Source organism: Mustela putorius, unplaced genomic scaffold (assembly GCF_011764305.1).
Source record: "Mustela putorius furo isolate JIRA1106 unplaced genomic scaffold, ASM1176430v1.1 tig00000578_pilon_pilon_pilon, whole genome shotgun sequence".
Classification (NCBI taxonomy): Eukaryota; Metazoa; Chordata; class Mammalia; order Carnivora; family Mustelidae; genus Mustela; species Mustela putorius.
In genome coordinates, this window is record NW_025421422.1 from 263633 (window position 1) to 285725 (window position 22093).

A 22093-nucleotide genomic window follows, 5' to 3' on the forward strand; every position below is an offset into this window, starting at 1 on the left:
AATATTAATATTAATATACCTATTTTCAAGAACAATGGATGAATAAGCCAGAAATGAATCAGAATCATTACCCACAGGAATCAGAGGAGGGCACAGGAAAAGAAACTACATTTCCATGAATATCCCTTATTTCCTAGTTCCAACTTTGGAGTTAGGTACGTTTTTTTGTGGTTTTTTTTAAGATTTTATTTATTTATTTGACAGAGAGAAATCACAAGTAGGCAGAGAGGCAGGCAGAGAGAGAGAGAGGAGGAAGCAGGCTCCCTGCCGAGCAGAGAGCCCGATGCGGGACTCAATCCCAGGACCCTGAGATCATGACCTGAGCCGAAAGCAGCGGCTTAATCCACTGAGCCACCCAGGCACCCTGTTTTTTTTGTTGTTTTTGTTTTTTGTTTTTACATAATTTAAAACAATTGAATCAAATTTTTAAAAACCAAAAACGTGATTTTAACAGTAAATCATGTTGGTGACCTAAACACAGTGAAGAAATAGTTCATGTTCCTTTGGAATGTGGTCTTATATCCTTGATAGGATATGACCTCAGGACACAACCAACCACAAATAAATACTCGAGATGGATCCTGGAGGCTTTTCCATAGTGGTTCACACATCTCTAACTACTTCTGGAAACTGATCCATAATAGCCAATCACGTGAATATACTATGCTGTTTTTAGTCTGGTTCCTTATGTTTTTAACTATTTTTTATGTAAAAAACTATGTACTTATAATTTTGTGTGATGAAAAGTACACTCCTTGCCACTTGAATGCCCTGGTGCTCCCTCCTCAGGCAATTTCAATGCTGCCTTATTTCTGGATTATTCCATGTGTTTCCATGCAATAGGCCACTTTTTAATTTTTCACAACAGGAACCCATATTATGCCTGGTTCCCTCCCCTACCCTTTTTTCTGGCTGTATAGTATTCCATGTGCATGTTCTGTATTTTAATGAATCCCCTGCTGATGGAGATCTAGGTTGTTATGGAAGCAGTGTCCCAGTGGACATCCTTGTCTCTCCATTCTTGTGTTCCTCGTCTTCAGGTGTTTGAGTCTGTAGATGAAGTGGAACAGGTGGAGGCAGAAGGCAGGTTGGAGGAGAAACAGCCCAAGATCCCCAATGGGAGCCTGGCGAACGGCACCTGTTCCCCTGACTCTGGCCATCCCTCTTCCCACAACTTCTCCTCGGGCCTCTCGGAGCACTCGGAGCCCAGCCTGAGCACAGAAGACAGCGTCATGGACGCCCAGCGGAATACCCCCCTGGCGCGTAGACCCGGGGACAGCAGCGTGGATGATGGGCAGAGCAGTGAGGCCACCACCTCCCGAGATGAGGCCCCCCGCGAGGAGCTGGCTGTGCAGGACAGTCTGGAGAGCGACCTCCTTGCCAACGAGAGCATGGACGAGTTCATGTCCCTCACTGGCAGCATGGACGTGGCCCTGCCCGGGAAGGAGGGGGCCACCATGGAGCGCTGGGGGGGTGGTGAGGTAGAGAAGCACAGCCAGATGGACAGCGAAGACAACCTCTCAGAAGAGCCTGAGATGGAAAGTCTCTTTCCTCCCCTGGCTTCTCTGGCCGTGGCCACGTCCGCCAACAACGAGGCGTCACCTGTGTCTTCCAGTGGTGTCACTTACTCTGTAAGTCTCCAGGATTCTCCCGCACTTGGGTTTCTTACCTAACAGCTACAGGAGGGTGGGCGTGTCCCATGATCCTCATTTTCCCAGCAGGATCTCTGGTTTGTTACAATTTTCCTCAGCACAGAGGCTGCACTGGAGAAGCCCCTTTGGGAGCCAAGACAAGAGCACAGGCTGTGCTGTTCCAGCTGTCCCAGGGTCAATCCCAACTGATACATGTCACTTTATCTCTCTGAGCCTCAGTTTCCCCATCAGTTGGGTACTTTCCCTCTTGGGCTGTTCTCAGAATTAGTGAATCCAGTCCTCCGTGCCCGACATGCAGTGAGCCCTCAGTCCATAGCAGCCTCAAGGATGAGCCATTTGGCATACACTCAAGTCAGCATCTTAAATACTCAAGTTTGCTTTCTTGCCAATCCAAGCCAAAGGATGTCAACTGAGCAGGAGATTTCCTGAGCCAGGCGTGGTGTTTCCATTCCCTTTGAAGACTTTGTTATTTCTCTCTAAGATATGCATGCCCATAGTTGACAGAGTCAAACAGACAAGGCTGAATAAGGAAACCAGAAGTGCCCCCCACCTGCCACCATGGAGCTCTCCCCAGAGGCAATCACAATGACTTACTGTGCCCAAATTATCTGGCCTTTACCCCCACGTCTGCCAATAACATCCTTGTACTGCTACTTCTTGATCTTTTTTTTCCCTTTTTCTTCAATTCCAGACAGTCCACACCCACACCCCCACCCCACCAGGGGCACCTTCCCAGCTCCATCCATCCACTGCAGTTATAATAATTTTAGTTAAATGACTGTTTATGGTTCACACTAGGAAACATAATAATGTATATACCACGTAGGAAGCTGTATTTATTTTTTTCTTTCCCACAAAAAGAAGTTTTGTTCCCCCGGATGCGTTTTCATTTCCTTGTCTCTGTTTTCCTTTCCTACATTTGCCGCATATAAATCATGGTTCATCCCCCCCCCCCACCCCCAACCCCAGCCTACAAACTCTGCCAGTGGTCTAAATCTCTCTTGGAACATTCAGACACGTGATGTTTTCTGTTCGTGTTTATGTCTTGAGAAGTCTCTCCAGTGGCCTTCCCTGGTCCACGGCTTCTGATGCACAGCTGTCATCTGGGATTTTTTTCTCCATCTTCACAGGGAGCTTACTTTTGCTTTCGGGTTACACACCTGTGTGCATTATAAACCTGATCTGAAACTCTTAATTATCCAGGGGGATATACTTTATGCTTCACTTGAGCCCTCTATTCAAGGCAGGCCGCTGTCCTTGAGACCCCAAATGTTAGTTTTTCTTCCAGGATTCCCTTACTGGGGATCCAGGTCCTTGGGGATCCCACCTTAAATGCAGGAGAGTCTCTTATTCGATTCCTTGCCTTAGGGTACAAGGACCCCAAAACCATTCAACCCAAGCTTCTGTTTGCCCATTTGGAAGCTTCCTTCAAGACAAGAGCCAGATTTGGTATTTACTTACCTTTGTGGGTTAAATTTTGGCCTTGAAATGTTCCCATATTTTTCTTGCCATATCATTGCACCTTGTTTTCAGGCAGGGTCAAGTTTTCAGGCCAGAACCCGACTCCTGCTCGCTTCCTCCCTTCTTCCTGTCGGGTACTGGCGGGGGAGGGGGCACCTCCAGCTAGTTACGACCCTCATCCACTCAATGGGTAGTTAGTCTGTGCACCTTCCAGAGTTGTCTTGTTTCATTGAAGGGGGAAAAGCCAAGGAACTCTCATCATACGAAGTAAAAAGAGGCTTTCAGAGGCAACAACAGAAACAAAATGAAGCACCCACCTGGTCCTGGGAGAGGAGATGCTTTTCAGGGGCAGCAAGAGAGGGTGAGGAGGGCAGAGGGAGAACCTCTGGCATCCGACCTCTGGGAGGAGTGGAGGTGTAATCGTCCTTTCCTTCCCCTCCCCCGGGGCCTGCAGCCGGAGCTCCTGGATCTGTACACGGTGAACTTGCACCGCATCGAGAAGGATGTGCAGAGGTGTGACCGCAACTACTGGTACTTCACACCTGCCAATCTGGAGAAGCTGCGGAACATCATGTGCAGGTGGCTGAGGGGAGGAGGTCTGTGGGCGCGGCCAGGGGTGGCAGACACGGGGCCCAGGGAACCCAGCCGGATGGCAGCCTCTGCCACTGTCTCCTTGCCCACCTGTTTATGCCAGGCCACATTGACAGTAAGCTAACAACCAGAGCAATGATAACAACTGAGCATTTATTAAGCACTTACTGTATACCAGGCACTCCCCTGAGCCCCATACTAAGGCTGTTTTGCCTCGCCCACATAGCAAGGCTGTAGAGTCAACGCTACCCCATCTGCAGGGAAGGAAACAAAAGTGGATGGCTACCATACTGCTCAAGTCGCCCAGTGGGGTCAGTTGGCTGAACAGGAGCTCATACCCCTTTCTCTTAGGTTCTAGAATCTTGTCCTTTATTTCCTTAAGCCAAGACCTGGAGCTTCTTACTACTTTTCACTACATACTGAGTATCTTATTTCTTAAAATGTGGAAGTAACTCAGGCTTATTAAAAACATCTATCAGTCAGCAAATCCAGAAGTTCATAAGGTCTGAAGAGAAACTGCTTCTCTCTCCAGTCGTAACGCCCCCTCCGCTAAAAGAACTCTGCTGACAATTGAGTAAACATCCTCACGAGCCATCTGTGTATTATATGTGTAAAATAACACAATAGATCACATATATAATGTAATATCACACGCATGTGTATGTGTTTTAACTTTTTTATATTTTACCCATATGGGATTAATACTGGGTTTTCTACAACTTGCTTTATACATGTGAGAATGCATCCTGGCCATCTCTCCATGCTACTCTAACTCAGGAGCTCACAAACTAGTAGTATAACCCACAGGCCAAATCCAGCCCACCCCCATTTTGTAAATAAATTAGAATTCATCCATGCCCATTTGTTCATGTAGTATCTGTGACTGCTTCTGCAGAATTGAGTAGTTCAGACAGAGCACATACGGCATGCAAAGCAGCAAATAATTATTATCTGGATCTCTCAGGAAAGGGTTGCCAACCCTTGTTCTAACACATTTTTATTAATAAGTACTATCTCTTAACTATTCAATTTTGCACTCTCCTGAGCAATCATTCTCTCTCAAAACTGAGTTGAGGAGATACAAATATAAGGAACTTTAATACAGTAAAATGAAGAGGTACTGGGGAAGAAAGGATAGACCAGCTTTTTCTGGGGTATGGCCTTGGGAGAAAACATGGAAGGCTTCACAGGAGGTGACATTCAAGATGGCCTTTGGCAAAATTAGGAGAAACTCAAGAAACCACTTGGCTTTGAGGTGAGGCTTCCTGGGTTCAAATCCTGCCTCTGCCATTTATTAGCAGGTGTATGATTCTATGCATGTTACTGATGTCTCTGGGCCTCAGTCTCCTCATCTGTAAAATGGGATATGATAATACCTTTCTCATACAATTATTTTGATAACTTCATGGTTATCACACGCATGTGTATGTGGCTGAGTATACAGTAAATGCTCAGTAAATATTAGTTCTTATTATTAAGGGGCAGATGGGAACCCCAAGTACAGAACAGCTAGGGCAAAGCACAGGGGCGTGAATGTGTGCCAGAGAGGAGAAAGTACCAGGAGGTCATGGCGGGGACACAAAGATGGATTGGGGGATGACGCTGAATGCCTTGTACCCCCAGTGATGGAGTTTGCTTATCGTCTTGTCACAGCGGGGAACCTGCGAGCATGTGGAGTTTTGAGTTGAGATTTAGGAAGGCCATTGTGGTGGCTGAGAATAAGATGTTTGAAGAGTGTCAGATGGAGACAGGGGATGCAGGTGGGACCTCAATGAGTGAGTGGTCCAGGTGAGAGATGGAGGACCATGCCAGGGAGGAGGGAGAGAACTAGTGGGTTGGAGAGACGGGTCACAAATGCCATCCTTGGGCCCCTGGTCTCTCTCTTGTAGCTACATCTGGCAGCACATTGAGACCGGCTATGTCCAGGGCATGTGTGATCTCCTGGCTCCACTGCTGGTCATCCTGGATGACGGTGAGTATGTCCTCCCCACTCCATGTCCAGGGGTGCAAATTTTCTTCCTACTGCAGGGGAAGGGAGGGTAACCTCATTTTGTGACTCCACGGAATGGGTCAGTGCAGGTGCTCAGAGGACCTGTTGGTGAACACACCAAGGTCCCAGTGAAATAAAAAGTCTTGTTGTTCCATATTAGCCAACACTTACTGCCAGGTGCCCAACACCCAGCCAGGCCTTTCCTAGTGACTGATTGTACAAATGTGAATGCGGACAAAGACAAACCCAGGCCTGGGTGTCTTCACGGTGAATCTACCGAACACTTAAAAAAGAAATAATAGCAATCTTTCACAAACTCTTCCAAAAGATAGAATAGGAGGGAATGCTTCCCAACTCATTCTGTAAGACCATTCCTTATATGAGGACCCATCAGTACCTTGATACCAATACCAGACAAAGACATCACAAGAAAAGAAAACTACAGACTGATGTCCTTTATGACTATAAAGATAAAAATCCTCCACAAAACACTTACAAACTGAATCCAGCAAAATATAACAGGACTATATATACCGTGACCAAGAGACACATAACTCATCATATGCAGACTGGTTTAATGAACGAAAATCAATCAGTGCAATTCACTATCTTAATAGAATAAAGGACAAAAATGACACAGTTGTCTTCATTGACGACAAAGTGGCATTTGGCCAAATCTCACACTATCTCATGTTAAAAATACTCAACAAACTAGGAATAGAAGGAAACTTCCTAAATGTGATAAAAGGCATGTAAGAAAAACCTACAGCTAATTCATATCAATGGTGAAAGACTGAATGCTTTTCTCCTACAATCCGGAAAAAGACAAGGATGTCCACTTTTTTTTTTTTTTAAGATTTTTATTTATTTATTTGACAGAGGGAGATCGCAGGTAGGCAGAGAGAGAGAGAGGAGGAAGCAGGCTCCCTACGGAGCAGAGAGCCAGATGCGGGGCTCGATCCCAGCACCCTGGGATCATGACCTGAGCCAAAAGTAGAGGCTTTAATCCACTGAGCCACCCAGGTGCCCCTAGGATGTCCACTTTTGCTACAAAAGGTTCTAGACAGGACAATTAGGGAAGCAAAAGAAATAAAAGGTAGCTGTACTGGAAAGGAAGTAAAGTTGTCTACTTGCAGATGATGTGATTTTTGCATATAGTAATCCCAAGGAATAAGAAAAAAGTATTGGCAGGGAGCCTGGGTGGCTCAATCTGTTAGCATCTGACTCTTGATTTTGATTCAGGTCATGATCTCAGCGTTGTAAGATCGAGCTCCATGTCAGGCTCTATGCTGGATCCTTTCTCTCCCTCTCGCACTGTCCCCCCGACAAAAAAAGTATTGGAGCTAATTTTAAAAGTTCAACAAGGTTGTAACATACAAGATACATATACAAAAGTCAGTTGCACTTATGTACACTTGCATTCAACAATCCAAAAGCAAAATGAGGAAGACAGTTCCAATTGTAAGAGCATCTAAAAGAAGGTATTTATGAATAAATTTAACAGAAGAAGTGGAAGATTTACAAGTTCAATTCCAGATCACTATGATACAGCAAATATTGCATTAAAGCGAGTCAAATTAATTTTTTCTTTTCCCAACACACATGCAAATGGTGTTTGCGCTACACTGTAGTCTGTTCAGTGTGTAATAGCATTATGTCTAAAAAAATAATGTATATACCTTAATTTAAAAATACCTTTTTTGGGCGCCTGGGTGGCTCAGTGGGTTAAGCTGCTGCCTTCGGCTCAGGTCATGATCTCAGCGTCCTGGGATCGAGTCCCACATCAGGCTCTCTGCTCGGCAGGGATCCTGCTTCCCTCTCTCTCTCTCTCTCTCTGCCTGCCTCTCCATCTACTTGTGATTTCTCTCTGTCAAATAAATAAATAAAATCTTTAAAAAAAAAAAAAAAAAAAATAAATAAAAATACCTTTTTTAAAAAAATATTTATTGGGGCACCTGGATGGCTCAGTGGATTAAGCCTCTGCCTTCAGTTCAGGTCATGATCTCAGGGTCCTGGGATTGAGCCTTGCATCGGGCTCTCTACTCAGCAGGGAGCCTGCTTCCCGCCCTCCCACCTCCCGCTGCCTACCTCTGCCTACTTGAGATCTCTGTCAAATAAATAAATAAAATCTTTTGGGCGCCTGGGTGGCTCAGTGGGTTCAGCCGCTGCCTTCGGCTCGGGTCATGATCTCAGGGTCCTGGGATCGAGTCCCGCATCGGGCTCTCTGCTCGGCAGGGAGTCTGCTTCCTCCTCTCTCTCTCTCTGCCTGCCTCTCTGCCTACTTGTGATCTCTCTCTGTCAAATAAATAAATGAAATCTTTAAAAATAAATAAATAAATAAAATCTTTTAAAGAAAAGATTTTTTTATTTACTTGATAGAGAGATCACAAGTAGGTAGAGAGGCAGGCAGAGAGAGAAGGGAAGCGGCTCCCTGCTAAGCAGAGAGCCCAGTGCGGGTCTCTATCCCAAATCCTGAGACCATGACTTGAGCTGAAGGCAGAGGCCCAACATACTGAGCCACCCAGGCAACCCTAAAAACACCTTTTTGATAAAAAATTACTAACCATTATCTGAGCTATTGTCAATTCATAATCATTGATTACAGATCACCATAACAGATATAATAATAATGAAAATGACTGAAACATTGCTAGAATTACCAAAATGTGATGCAGAGACATGAAGGGAGCAAATTCTTTTGGAAAAATGATGCTGGTAGATAGACTTCCTTGATGCAGGGTTGCCACAGACTTTCAATTTGTTTAAAAAAAAAAAAAAGCAATATCAGAAAAGTATAATAAAACAAAGTATGCCTGTATACCAAAACTGTACAACATTGTTAACAAAATTTAAGAGCTAGGGGTGCCTGGGTGGCTCATTCAGTTAAGTGTCTGCCTTTGGCTCAGGTGGTGATGATCCCAGGGTCCTGGGGTTGAACCCAGGTCTCCCTGCTCAGTGGGAAGTCTGCTTCTCCCTCTCCTTCTACCCCTCCCCTACACATTTGTGTACTCTGTCTCAAATAAATAAATTTCTTTAAAAAGTTAGAGATCTAAATAAATAGACTCCTCATGTTTATGAATCAGAAGACTTGGCAGTATTAAGTTGGCCATTCTCTCTAAACTGATCAAAATTTACTACTGTCCCTACCAACACCCCAGCTGCATTTTTTTGTACAGATGGGCAAGCTGGTCCCAAAATTCAAAATGCAAGGGACCAAGAATAGCAAAATCAGTTTGGAGAAAGAAGATGTTAGAGGGTGCACAGTTCCCAATTTCAAAGCCTACTACAATAGAGTAATCAAGAGAGTATGGTACTTCCCCAAGGATAGACATTTAGATCAGTACAATAAAATTGGAAGTCTGGAAATAAGTGTTTCTCACACATTTATGTCAGGTGATTTTGACAAGGGTGCCGAGACATTTCAGCTCAGTGAGGAAAGAAGAGTCTTTCCGACATATGATGCTGAAACAACCAAGCATCTGCACGCACAAGCTTGAAGTCAGAGTCATGCTTCATACTATATGCAAAACCACTAACCCAAAATGGACCATAGACCCAAATATAAGAGTTGAAACAATAAAATTATTAGAGGAAAACAAAGGCATACATCTTTGTGACCTTGGTTTAATGACTTTGAGTGTTAAGCAGTGGTTTCTTAGATATGGCACCAAAAGAATAAAGTGAGAAAATTAAAAACAAATTAGACTTGCCCCAAATTAAAAACTATTGTGCTTCAAAGGACACCCTCAAGAAGATGAAGAGAGCCCAAAGAATTGAAGAAAATGCTTGCAAATCACGTGTATAATATAAGGGACTTATATCCAAGATATATTAAGAGCTTTTACAGTTCAACAATAAAAGGAAATGACCCAATGAAAAATGAACAAAGGTTTGGATAGACATTTCTCAACAGAATAGACATACAGTTGTCCAGTAAGCCTATTAAGAGATGCTCATTATCTTTCCTCACTAGGGACATGCAAATGAAAACCACAGTGAGATACCATTGCACACCCACGAAGATGACTAGAATCAAAACAATGCAAACTGTTTCGTGTTAGTGATAATATGGAGACAGCAGTGCTGTTATACTTAGCTAGTGAGATTGTAAAATGTTTGACATTTTTGGGGTGCCTGGGAGGCTCAGTTGTTAAGCGTCTGCCTTCAGCTCAGGTCATGATCCCGGGGTCTTGGGATCTAGCCCTGCATCAGGCTCCCTGCTTGGCGGGAAGCCTCCTCCTTCCTCTCCTGTTCCCCCACTTGTGTTCCCTCTCTCGCATGTCTCTCTCTGTCAAATAAATAAAATCTTAAAAAAAAAAAAAAAGTTTGCCATTTTAGAAGGCAGCATGGCAGTTCCTAATAATGCATGGTTCCATTTATTGGAAATTTCCAGAAGAGGCAAAGCTATAGAGACAGGAAACAGATTAATGGCTGACAGGGGCTGGGGGAAGAGGGAAATGCTCCATAACTGCTGATGTGTGGAGGTGTCTTTTGGGGGCGAGGAAAATGTTCTGACCTTCTAGAGGATGGTTCCACAATTCTGAGAATTATACTAAAAATTGGAGCTGTACATTTAAAACAGTGAGTTTGGGGCACCTGATTGGCACAGTGGGTTAAGCCTCTGCCTTTGGCTCAGGTCATGAACTCAAGGTCCTGGGATCGAGCCCTGCATCAGGCTCTCTGTTCAGCAAGTAGTCTCCTTCCTCCTCTCTCTCTGCCTACTTGTGAGCTCTCTCTCTCTCTGTCAAATAAATACATAAAATCTTTAAAAATAAATAAAACGGTGAGTTTTCTGTGGTGTGAATCTCCATAAGGCTGTTAAAAAATGAGGAGCATAACGCCACACTCCCTAGACAAGAGCTGTGCATTGTGACTTCCTTCCCAGAAGTTCAGTGTAGAAGCAGGTGCAGGCAAGAAAGAAACGCTGTGGTGAAGAGACCTGACAAATTCTGCGACAGCAAGGTGACTGAAATTAACGTTACCATTCTTAAGTCATGTGGGTAGCAGGTGCCTTTGGCAACACAATCTGATTAAAATGGCCTATTACCAAAAAAAAAAAAAAAAGGAAAAAGGGGCGCCTGGGTGAAGCCTCTGTCTTTAGCTCGGGTCATGATCTCGGGGTCCTGGGATCCTGCCCGCTTCGGGCTCTCTGCTCAGCAGGGAGCCTGCTTCCTCCCTCTCTCTCTGCCTGCCTCTCTGCCTACTTGTGATCTCTGTCTGTCAAATAAATAAATAAAATCTTAAAAAATAAATAAGTATAATTAAATAAGATAAAATGGCCTGTTACCCATGTGGCCCTTCTCCCAATAACCCCAAATCCCAGTTTCATCGTGAGAAAAACATCAGACAAATTCCAATAGAGAAGCCTCCCGTAGAATACATGGCAACTGCCCTTGCAACTTCCAAGGTCATGAGAAACAGTCCTGGCCAAAAAGAGCCCTGAGAGAGAGGAGACCTGTATGTGCTAAAAGAAAGGCTATTCAACCCCTCACGGGTAGAAAGCATGTGGTTAAGACTAAAGAACATTCCCTCAAGTGGGATACACTGGCTCTCCCTTGTCTGTGTGTTTCTCCTCTGGCTTTGGACCTCATGAACCAGCTTGGGGCCTTTGACCTTGGGATCACCTTGGGAGCTTGGGTTTCTTGGGCAGTGGCAGAGGTGACCATTTCTCCTGTGCTCTTTCCCCAGAGGCCCTTGCCTTCAGCTGCTTCACGGAGCTGATGAAGCGAATGAACCAGAACTTCCCCCACGGAGGTGCCATGGATACGCACTTTGCCAACATGAGGTCGCTGATCCAGGTATGACCGGTCCTATTCAATCATATAGCCCTCAGCCCAGAGCTCCCTTCATCAACAGACCAGCCACATGTAGTCTAACTCAGTTCAGTTCGTTCTGACTCCATTAGCTCAGATCAACGCCTTCATTCTGTCTCACTTGAGCCAGGCCCCATGGCTACATAATGAACAAGATGTGGCTCTGGCCCTTAAAAAGATGTTTACTTGTCAGGGAAATAAATACAGATCAAAACCACACTGAGATACCACCTTACACTGGTCAGAATGGCCAAAACTAACCAGTTGGAAAACAACAGGTGTTGGCAAGGATGTGGAGAAAGGGGAACCTTCCCATACTGTTGTTGGGAATGTAAGCTGGTGCAACCACTCTGGAAAACAGCATGGAGGGTCCAAGAAGTTAAAAATAGAGCTACCTTATTATCCAGCAATTGCACTACTGGGTATTTACCCAAAGATACAAATGTAGTGATCCAAAGGGGCACATACATCCACATGTTTGTAGCAGCAATGTCCACAATAGCCAAACTATGGAAAGAACCTACATGTCCATCAAGAGATGAATGGATAAAGATGTGGTATATATATATATATATAATGGAATATTATGCAACCATCAAAAAACCGAAATCTTGCCATTTGCAATGACATGGGTAGAACGAGAGGGTATTATGCTAAGCAAAATAAGTCAATCAGAGAAAGACAATTTATACATCTCACTCGTATGGAATTTAAGACACAAAACAGAGAATCATAGGGAAAGGCCGGAAATAATAAAACAAGATGAAATCAAAGAGGGGAACAAACTGTAAGAGACTCCTTAATCATAGGAAACAAACTGAGGGTTGCTGTAGGGGAGGGGATGGAGGGATGGGGTAACTGGGTGATGGGGATTAAGAGGGCACTTGATGTAATGAGCACTGGGTGTTATATAAGACTGATGAATCACTGACCTTTGCCTCTGAAAATAATAATGCACTATATGTTAATTAATTGAATTTAACCAAAAAAATAGATGTTTGCTTGTATTGGTCCTTTTCCTCAAAGTAACATCTGGGTATATTTCTCACACACACACACAGCTTTATTGAGATATAATTCACATACCATGCCGTTTACCCTTTCTAAATATACAAAATCTAGCATAATTACAGTGGTGAAACCATCACGAATTTCAGAATATCTTCAGCACCCCAAAAAGAAACCCCAGGAACCACAGTAACATCTGTTCCTCTCCCCAGCTCCCGGCAACCGCTAGTCGACTCTCTGTCTCCGTATGGCCGATTCCGGTCATTTCATAGAAATGCAGTAACAGAACACGTGGCCTCCTGTGTCTGGCTGCTTTCACTCAGTGGCGAGTTTTTAGGGTCCATCCATGGGGTAGCAGGTGTTGGGAAGCCATGCCCTTTCTATTGCCAAACGATGCCCCATGGGGGCTTTGCCACATTTTGTGTATGCAACCATTCACTGACGGACCCTTGGGTTGTTTCTCCTCTTGGGCTGTTGGGAATTGTTTCTCCTCTTGGGCTCTTGGGAATTGTGCTGCTATGAACATTCGTGTCCAGGTTTCATATGGCCATCCATCTGCATGTCTCTTGGTGACATCCATGGCAGTGACCTCACAGCCACCAACAGGGCCTCCGGTTTCTCCCCACCGCTACAAACGCTTCATTGTCTGTCCTTTTGATTCTCCATTCTTGTCCTAGAGGGTGTGAAGGGGTATCTCCTTAAAGTTTTGATTTGCATTTTCCTGACGAATTTGCTGAACCTCTCTCATGGGTTTTATAGTTTATTTGCATCTCTTCTTTGGAGAAACCTTCTGAGTTGACCTGAGCTGGGTAGGTTTTCATTTCAAATCTTTAGTCCATTGTTTAACTTCTCCTGGTCGTAAGGGCTGTATGGTGTCGGGTGAGGGGGTCATCCTCTATTCAGGGGATCCCTGTCGGCCAGCCACTTCCCAGGAGGCTGATGCTAGCCTTCTCTCCTGTGGGCAGATTCTGGACTCAGAGCTCTTTGAGCTGATGCATCAGAATGGGGACTACACCCACTTCTACTTCTGCTACCGCTGGTTCCTGCTGGATTTCAAGCGAGGTACTAACTTCAAACCAGGGCATTGTTCCCAGGCTCTTTGCAGCAGAACCTCAGGGGAAGAAAAGGACCATGGAGGAGAGTCTGGGGGTGTCGGAACACAGCCAGACAAAGAGAGGAACACCCGTTTATCGAGTTCTGACTATTGGCTCACGTGCCCTGGTTTGCAATGACACTACTCTATAGATGTGGTTACATATGAGGAAACTAAGGCGAAGAATCTAATTCCAATGTAGGACCAGTGGAGGCAGGAGTTTAGGCCCCCTCTGTCCACCTCCTAAGCCCAGTTAGTTCCCTTCCATTCTGTTATGCTGCTTATCGGAGGCAAGGCACCCCTTGCCCCATGTGGCATGTGTCCTGTGTGACTTAGAAATGGGGTATAGCCCAGCTCCCTGGTACTTTGCAAAGTGGGGGTAATGCTCCCCTGCAGGGAAGTGTTAATAAACATGTGATAACATGTTCGTTACATGTAATCGACATGTAACAATATGCCAGGCAGTGTGCTGAGCCATTTCTATGTATTTTCTCCTCAAGCCTCACCCCACTTACAACAGAGGAGGAGAGGGAGAAGCTGGTGGAGGGGAAGTGACTAGCCCAAGGTCACCTTGCCAGTAAATGGTGGGGCCGGATTCAAACTGAGTTGACTGGACACCAGAACCCTTGCTCTCCACCATTGCTCTCTCTTGTTTCTTGACCAGCGCCAGAGCCAGCAGCCAGCTCTGCCTATGTGCAGAAGCAAGGGGATACCTCGTGCGTGCCAGAGGAGATGTAAGGTGCAGGCAGAAAGGGGAATGCCAGTCAAGGGGTAGAGCAGGGACAGGTCAGTGTAAATCAAACCCGACCATGCTCAGTTCCTTCCCTCACAGCAGCTGGAAACTTACAACCCCCCAGTCCACATAGCCTTCTCTACAGATAGGGAAACTGGGTCTTCTCATGGTCAAGGGGCAGAGTGCAGGTTTCCTACCTCTTGACCTGAGCTCTGTCTGCTGCATAAGGACAGAAGCACAGGGCGCAGGTGGCCTGGGATTTTCCCAGAGGGAGGGTGGCACCTGGAGCTCCGTGGCTGACCCTCTCCCCACGCATGTGCGTGCTGGTGTGTTGGTAGAACTCATCTATGATGACGTCTTCTCTGTCTGGGAGACCATTTGGGCAGCCAAACACGTCTCATCCGCCCACTATGTCCTCTTCATCGCGCTGGCTCTGGTGGAGGTCTACCGGGACATCATCTTGGAGAACAATATGGACTTCACGGACATCATCAAATTCTTTAACGGTACCCACATGACCAGGGTGTCATCTGAGGCATATGGGCTTCTGACGGGCCCCTTTCTGGGGCCTCAGAGGGTGGGAGATGCATTGAGATTGACACGTGGTGGAGGGGATAAGGTGGGGCTAAGGGTTTCCATCAGCTTCTTCTGTCTATTTCCAGATGGACGAGTTGACATCTTGTAACATGGAGAATGCGATTTTCTCAGGAATCTAGCAGAAGGAGCAGGGATGTTGAAATCAAGCTCAGGGCGAACCCTGGCTCTGCCACTAACCAGCTGTGCCCATGGATATAAGTCACTTCCCCTCTTTCTAAGCGTCTCTTCCTCATCTGTAAAATGGGGTCAAAGTGTCTGCTTTGGAGGGTTGATGGGCCCAAAAGCAGCTCTAGGAAGGCATTTGAAGTGATGTGAGACAGGCACAGTCTTTGAAATCAAACAACTATGGATTCTGATCCCAGCCACCTGGGAGCTATGTGACCTTGGGCAAGTGACTTGCTGTCTCTGGACTCCAGATTCCTTGTGGGGCAGGGGGTGGAGAATGGTACTTACCCCTCCCTCACAGAGATGTTGGGACAGTTAATGAGACAACATGGACAAACTCAATCACACTGATACGCAGCTCATCTGAGGGGCCCAGAGCTGGAAGCTCTTGCTCCTATTATCACTATTTAAACGTGTTTTTAAAACCTAGAGGTGATTTTGGGGAAAAAAAAAAAAAAAAGCAAAAGAAGAAGAAGAAAAAAAAAAACCTTTGACCTTACCCCAGAAACATTATTACTTTTTTCTTTTCTTTTTCTTTTTTTTTTTTTAAAGATTTATTTATTTATTCATTTGACAGACAGAGATCACAAGTAGGCAGAGAGGCAGACAGAGAGAGAGGGAGAAGCAGGCTCCCTGCCGAGCAGAGAGCCCGATGCGGGGCTTGATCCCAGGACACTGGGATCATGACTTGAGCCGAAAGCAGAGGCTTTAACCCACTGAGCCACCCAGGCGCCTCTTAAGATTTTCTTTTTAAGTAATCTCTACACCCAACCTGGGGATGGAACTCACATCCCCAAGATCAAGAGTTACACACTCTGGGGCACCTGGGTGGCTCAGTTGGTGAAGTGTCTACCTTTGGTTTGGGTCATAATCTCAGGGTCCTGGAATTGAGCCCCACATCAGGCTCCCTGCTTCTCCCTCTGCCCCTCCCCACTCTTGTGTTCTTTCTTGTGCTTGCTTGCTCTCTCTCTGTCAGGTAAATAAATCTTTTAAAAAAATGAAATAAAAAAATAAAAATAAATAAAAAGAATTTACATGCTCTCGTGACTGAGCCAGTCAGGCATCCCGGAGACATTATTTCATTTTTATTTTTAAAATAACTAGATTTAAAGGAAAGCTGAAAAGATAGTACAGAGGGTTCTTGCTACCCTCCACCCAGGCATCCCTAATGTCTCTACATTAACCTGATCCTAGAACATTTGTCACAACTAAGAAGTTAACATCGGCACATTATTTTTAAACTGTAAATTTTATTTGATTTTGCCTATTTTTGTTTAAGATTTTTAGTATTTGAGAGAGAGGGAAAGAGCACGAGGAGGGGAAGCTGCAGAGGGAGACACAGACTCTCCACGGAGCACAGAGCCCAACACAGAGCTCGATCCCAGGACCCTGAGATCATGACCTGAGCTGAAGGCAGATGCTTAACCCACTGAGCCACCCAGGTGCCCCTGGCTTGGTTTTTAGGTGATGCCTTTTTTCTGCTCCAGCATCCAACCCAAGAAACCACGTGGCATTTAATGGGTTCATTAATAAATCTTTCTTCCCCATCCCATCTTTTCCACAGTCAAAAGAAAATATTTTTATTTCACTCTTAAATAACTGTAACAATTAATGGGATGTGTGCCCCTGTTGGGCTTGTGTAGCTTCTCAAACCTTAGAACTAGATTGGACACCAGTAACTTCCTTTATTTCTTATTCCACAGTGATTTTCACATTCTTTTGCTTTTTCTCAAACTTGCTTTCTTCAACTGCTTGCAGAAAACCTAGTGTTGCAAAGATATAAAGTCATTGATGGGAATGTAGTCCAGTTTGTGACCTCCCTTGTACTACTGGTTTGTGAGGTATTGAGCAGATGTGGAATATCATTCTGTCTCCCTTACAGTTTCATGAGTTCACTGACACCCTGGGGTATGGTAGCCAGTCTGGGACTGGTCTTGGTGTCTTTTTCTTCCAGTAAATGATTTCTTTATGATAAACATCTAGGTTTAGGGTTAGTCTGCTCTAAAGATCCAATCATTTTATGTAGCTCTTAATAAAATTATTATTTTTACTTTCTCCTCTCCCTTCCCATTTCCTGTTGCTTCATCCTTTCGTACCTTTTAACATTGACTCTGTGCTCACATCGCTTTCTTTTTTTTTTTTTTTCCCCAAAGATTTTATTTATTTATTTATCTGAGAGGGAGTGAGAGAAAGAACGCAAGCCAGGGGAGGGGCAGAGGGAGAGGGAGAAGCAGGTTTCCCACCAAGCGGAGAGCCCGATGTTGGACTCGGTCCCAGGACCCTGGGCTCATGACCTGAGCTGAAGGCAGATGCTTAATGACTGAGCCACCCAGGCACCCCCAGCTTTGCTTTCTTGAAAGGTCCCTAGTCGTGGTATTTATACAAGGTGGGTGGGAAGACCTAACTTTTCAAGCACATGCTGTGAACCCACAGTCTCTGGTTTGATCTCACAATAGCCTCGTGAGGCAGAAACTGTTGTAACCCCTATTTTACAGATGAGGAAACCAGGGTCCAAAGGGGCAGGCCATACCCCAAGGTCTCTGCTTGAGAATGATGCAAGATGGTGATGATGGGGCTTCCCCAGAGACCCCCCGCCTCCCGCCCAGAAGCCTTGAGGGGGGCCCCAGGATGGACACAGAAGGAGGCTCATGAGCTCTTGCCTTCTGCTCTTTCAGAAATGGCCGAACGGCACAACACCAAACACATCCTGAAGCTGGCCCGGGACCTCGTGTACAAGGTGCAGACTCTGATCGAGAACAAGTGAGGGCCTGCTCCCCTGGGCCTTGTCCGCCGAGCTGCCATCCGCCTGCCCAGCCCACTTTTCACTCCCAGCTGCCCTGGGAGAAAGGTCCCAGTGTCTGTTCATGAGCATGGACTTCTGTGCAAAGAGAAACTACCCCAACTTTGGCCACCCAGGCAGGTGGGGTCGAGGGGTTGCCCCTTCAGTTCAGCCTTATGTTTTCCCGTTTGACCAAAGATTGTCCGAGTCTGGGATTCCTCCCTGCGGGAGTTGGGGTGTGTCAGTGGTCAAAGGGAGCCTTTTCGTGGATGGCCTCCAGAAGGGTCGCTTCTCTTATTCTGTCCCAATGCCTCCAAGTTGTTCTGTCAGATGAGACTTGGGGAGGGAATTTTGGGGGGAATTGGTGTAGGAGAGGTCCATGGGACTACCTCTGTGCTCTGGAATGGGCCTTCGGAGAACAGAACATGGCTGGAAGGTTAGCTTAGTGCAGTTTTTGTACCTTGGCACTGTTGACATTGGAGCTGGATAATTCTTTTCTGTGGGGGCTGTGTATTGTAGGGTGTTGAGCAGGATCCTGGCCTCTACCTGCTAGATGCAAGTAGGGCCCCCTCCCCAACCCAGTTGTGACAACCAAAACGTTTCCAGATATTGCCACATGTCCCCACTAGAGAACCACTGATGTCCCCAAGGGCTTCCCAGCGTATCTCCCTCCCTGCCTTTTCTTGACACTACGTGTGGCCTGAGGTCCCTTCCCATTCAGCAGAGGCCTGCAGGAGTCCACATCCATCTCGGGAGGCTGGATACCATTTGCTCTATTCTCTCATTTTTTTTCTCCTCCACCTGACCCCAGGAGAGACTTCTTTTCTTTCTTTTCAAGAAAGTCCTCTCCCTGGAAGGGTAATGGAGTGTGAGAGACACCTGAGGAGTGGGACAGCCTGAGGCTCCTCGGGGTCCTGCGCAGAGCCCCCATCCCCTCCCAGACAGGGCAGAGACCTCATTCCTTCCTTCACCTCCTGGGGAAGACCTCGCCTCCCCTTCAGCACGTGGGGTCTGGTGCTGTGGAAGCTTAGAAGGTGTGTGTTGATGAAAGCCCCTTCTAGAGAAGTCAGAGAGGCTGGCTTTTCCCTAGGTGCCTGGCTCGCTCAGGACAAAGGGGCATAAGGAAGGCAGAGGTCAGCCAGGTTGACTGGGACATGTGTTTTCCTTGGCAAACATGCTGATGACCTGGGACCAGAATCACGGCTCAGTCTGGGAACAGTCCCTTTCGTGTCATCATGGAGAGGGCTGCCAATCGCGGAGAGCCGCTGAGCTGGCTGGTTCACCCTGCCCACCAGTCCTTCTGTAGGAGTGTTCCTGCCAACCTTTTCTGAGAATGCTTGGGAATCTGGAGAAGCAGTCTCGAGATGGAAGTCTCCTCCCCAGAATGGCAGGGAGGATTTGGGAGAGGGGAGGAGACTCAAAGTCCATCGAAGCCCTTACAGAGAGGATATGTTGGTCCTCTGTCCTGAGCAAACCAGGATGGGAAGGAACCCCTGCCCTGCATGCTTGTGAAGGTTAATCCCTCTGTCCCAGTGCCTTCCACTGTATCCAACTCCCTTCGTCCCTGCCGTGGGGGCTTCTTGAGCAGTATGGGGAAGATCTAACTGATGCTTGCCTCCAAAGAGTGTGCTCCATGACAATCGTGTCTCCTTCATCTGGTCCCCTGCCTTCCCAAGACGGGGAAAATATGTGCAAAACCCCCCTTTGGTTCAAAGTGTATCTAGCCACTCAGCTGTTCATTACGGAGGACATTATTTCAGCAAGACCCAGGTCCTAGACCTTCCAACTCATATTTATTTTCTTGACAGACCAGTCACAAAGTACAGCACACAGTCCCTTCTCCGCCTTCTCTCTCGCGGTGTTCCAGAGAAGTGTCCATGGTTGTGATTTGGAACATCGCCTATTTATTCGGCTTACTGTGCTTTTTTTGGTCTCCGTACATCGTGCATGTCCTTGTGTCCTGGAAATCGAGTGTGTGGGAAGTTGTCCTGTCTATGGGGTGCCCGCCTCCTTTTTTCAGTGTTGCCAACATATCTCGTAACTCTTTACTGAAGAGTTGTGTCTATATAGAGAGAAAATATATATAAACAGAGAAATGTGTGAATATGGGTTCTTTTTTGTTTCTGGGCTTTGGGAATTTGTTTTAATACAAAGGAGAGGAGAAGTGTTCGCCGTGGAAGACTGTGTCCTCCCAGCCCCACCCCAGTGACCCAAACCCAGAAGGGGACCGAGTCTCACGGTAGCTGCCTGGTCTTTCCCTAGGAGGTCCAAGGCAGGCAAAATGCTTCTCACTCCTTTGTGTCAGTTAGCTGTCAGCGTAACTAATGCCACATAACAAAGCACCCCAAAGCTCAGTGGCCTCACACTGCCGTTCATTTAGCTTACAATTCTGTGGGGTTGACTGCATGGGCGGAGAGGGTCTTCTGGTCTGAGACAGACTTTTTCATGAATCTGTGGTCAGCTGATAGCCAACGGGGCAACTGGGCTTCTGGCAGTTGGCTGGCTGGTGGCCAGGAAAGTGGGGGACACTGGGCCATAGGTCTCTCATCCCATGGCAGGCCAACTCAGCTTTGTGTGTATGGCCATGGTGGCAGTTTTCAAGAGTGCCAGCAGAATTATGTGAGGCCTTTTGAGACCTCAGCTGGGAATCAGCATGAGGTCCTTTGTGCTACATTTTGGTCGCTCAGAGTAAGTCACATGGCTGAGTGCAGATTCAAAGGTTGGAGGAATCCCCCAAGTTCTAGTGCACAAGAGGGGTCCCCAGATGGTCAGCTGTTTGACACGGGGTCATATCTCTAAGTTGACACCTGCTGCAGGAGCTCATCTCTCACCCCTAATATTCCCACAGACCAGCAGCTTGATCCCCTTGACAGCCACAGTCCCCTCTCACAGCTACTATCATTCCCAACCTTAGCCATCAAGCAACAGGGACATCTCATGGATGCCCCATCCCTTGCAGCCTCTAGACATGGGCTGAGGGAAATAACTAGCTTTCAGCTGCAGAAGCAGACTTGATCCAATCTGATAAACACCCATCGAAACTGCAAGTTTTATACAGAAAAAGAGAGTTCTCAGGTGGCTGGGCAGCCTGCAGGAGCCCAGTCCCCACGTTCTCAGAAGACTGCCGGCAGAGGTAAGTCTTAAGCCCCACAGCAGTGGGCAGGTGGAGACTTGCCCTTTGCTCCTTCCAGGGGGATGTTTCTGAGTGCTAAGACCAGTCCTGATGTTCTGCGTTCTACGTGGGCTTTAGAGCCCCCCCCCCCCGCCATTTCCCCAGCTCCAGCCATCACTTGGTACATGTGGCAGTCCTCCTGAAACACCACTATTGCAGCAGCCTCCCGGCATCCCCAGACATAAGCAGTGCCCCACACGGGTTATGTGTACACAGATGCCTGGCTGTGGGCACCGCTGACTTCCGGTCATTAATGATGTATGTTACAGGAAAAGACATCTTAAGACAGCATTTCTGTTGTTGACAAGACTTCCTAAATGGATGCGGTTGAGCTTTGCGTAGATGTGAACAGATGAGTCTTGCATCACCGGGCCTATTTTAATGACTCGGTCGCAGGATGGGGAAGTGCTCTCCATTTCTGTGTTTATGGGCGCAGAGTTGTGGCTGGACTCCTGCCATCCTTTTCCTCCTCCTGGCCCTCCTTGCTTCTTTCTCTTCTTTTCCCCTTCTCCTTTACACGTTCCCCTCTCTCCTGTCTAATTGCGTTGTGGCCAAGAGCATTTGGACAGCATCTTGCCCACGGTGTCCAGGCCCTTCTGGCTGTTCTGCTGTCCCTTTAATATCATGCTTTAGCCATGCTCATTGCCTTTTCACCAAGAGTTTCCTTTTTGGCCTGTGGGGGAGGCCATGAGGCAAATGAGAAGCACTTCTCCCATGTGCAGAGTTTGGGAGGCCCTCACCATCCCATTTCACGGATGCCTGGCAGGCATTCCTGCATCTAGTGTCCCCTTCCTTCTTCCCCTCACCTCCTTCCCTCCCGGGCCTTAGGTCCCAGGAGCCCAGGGAGGAGGGGGGCTGTAGTGAAGGGCACTGGGAAGAAGCCCTTCCAATTCCTTACCTTGCCAGCAGATACTCTTAAGTCCAGGAGACAGCAGACCCATGCACCACTGAGTTTTCTCGCACATTCTGTAATAGCATTTCCAACTCAAGGCACCTGCCACTGGCATTTCTGATTTTGACCATGTCTGTGCACCACCTA

The 22093-nt window shown here is 46.7% G+C and overlaps 1 protein-coding gene across 8 annotated transcripts in view; it reads left to right on the top strand.

The window, feature by feature from the left end:
- SGSM1 (small G protein signaling modulator 1) overlaps nucleotides 1-19978 on the top strand; it is an 89516-nt gene extending 69538 nt beyond the window's left edge. For 6 of the 8 annotated variants that reach the window (XM_045081474.1, XM_045081476.1, XM_045081475.1 and 3 more), the window contains 7 exons: nucleotides 1041-1631; nucleotides 3568-3692; nucleotides 5594-5676; nucleotides 11383-11492; nucleotides 13481-13577; nucleotides 14680-14847; nucleotides 17779-19978. In XM_045081474.1, the coding sequence (XP_044937409.1) occupies nucleotides 1041-1631; nucleotides 3568-3692; nucleotides 5594-5676; nucleotides 11383-11492; nucleotides 13481-13577; nucleotides 14680-14847; nucleotides 17779-17867 (1263 nt within the window). In that variant the 3' untranslated portion in view covers nucleotides 17868-19978. Of the gene's footprint in view, nucleotides 1-1040; nucleotides 1632-3348; nucleotides 3475-3567; nucleotides 3693-5593; nucleotides 5677-11382; nucleotides 11493-13480; nucleotides 13578-14679; nucleotides 14848-17778 lie in introns of those variants that run through there. The other 2 variants (XM_045081477.1, XR_006607169.1) reach the window with 2 other exon arrangements.
- Nucleotides 19979-22093: the final 2115 nt, after the last annotated feature.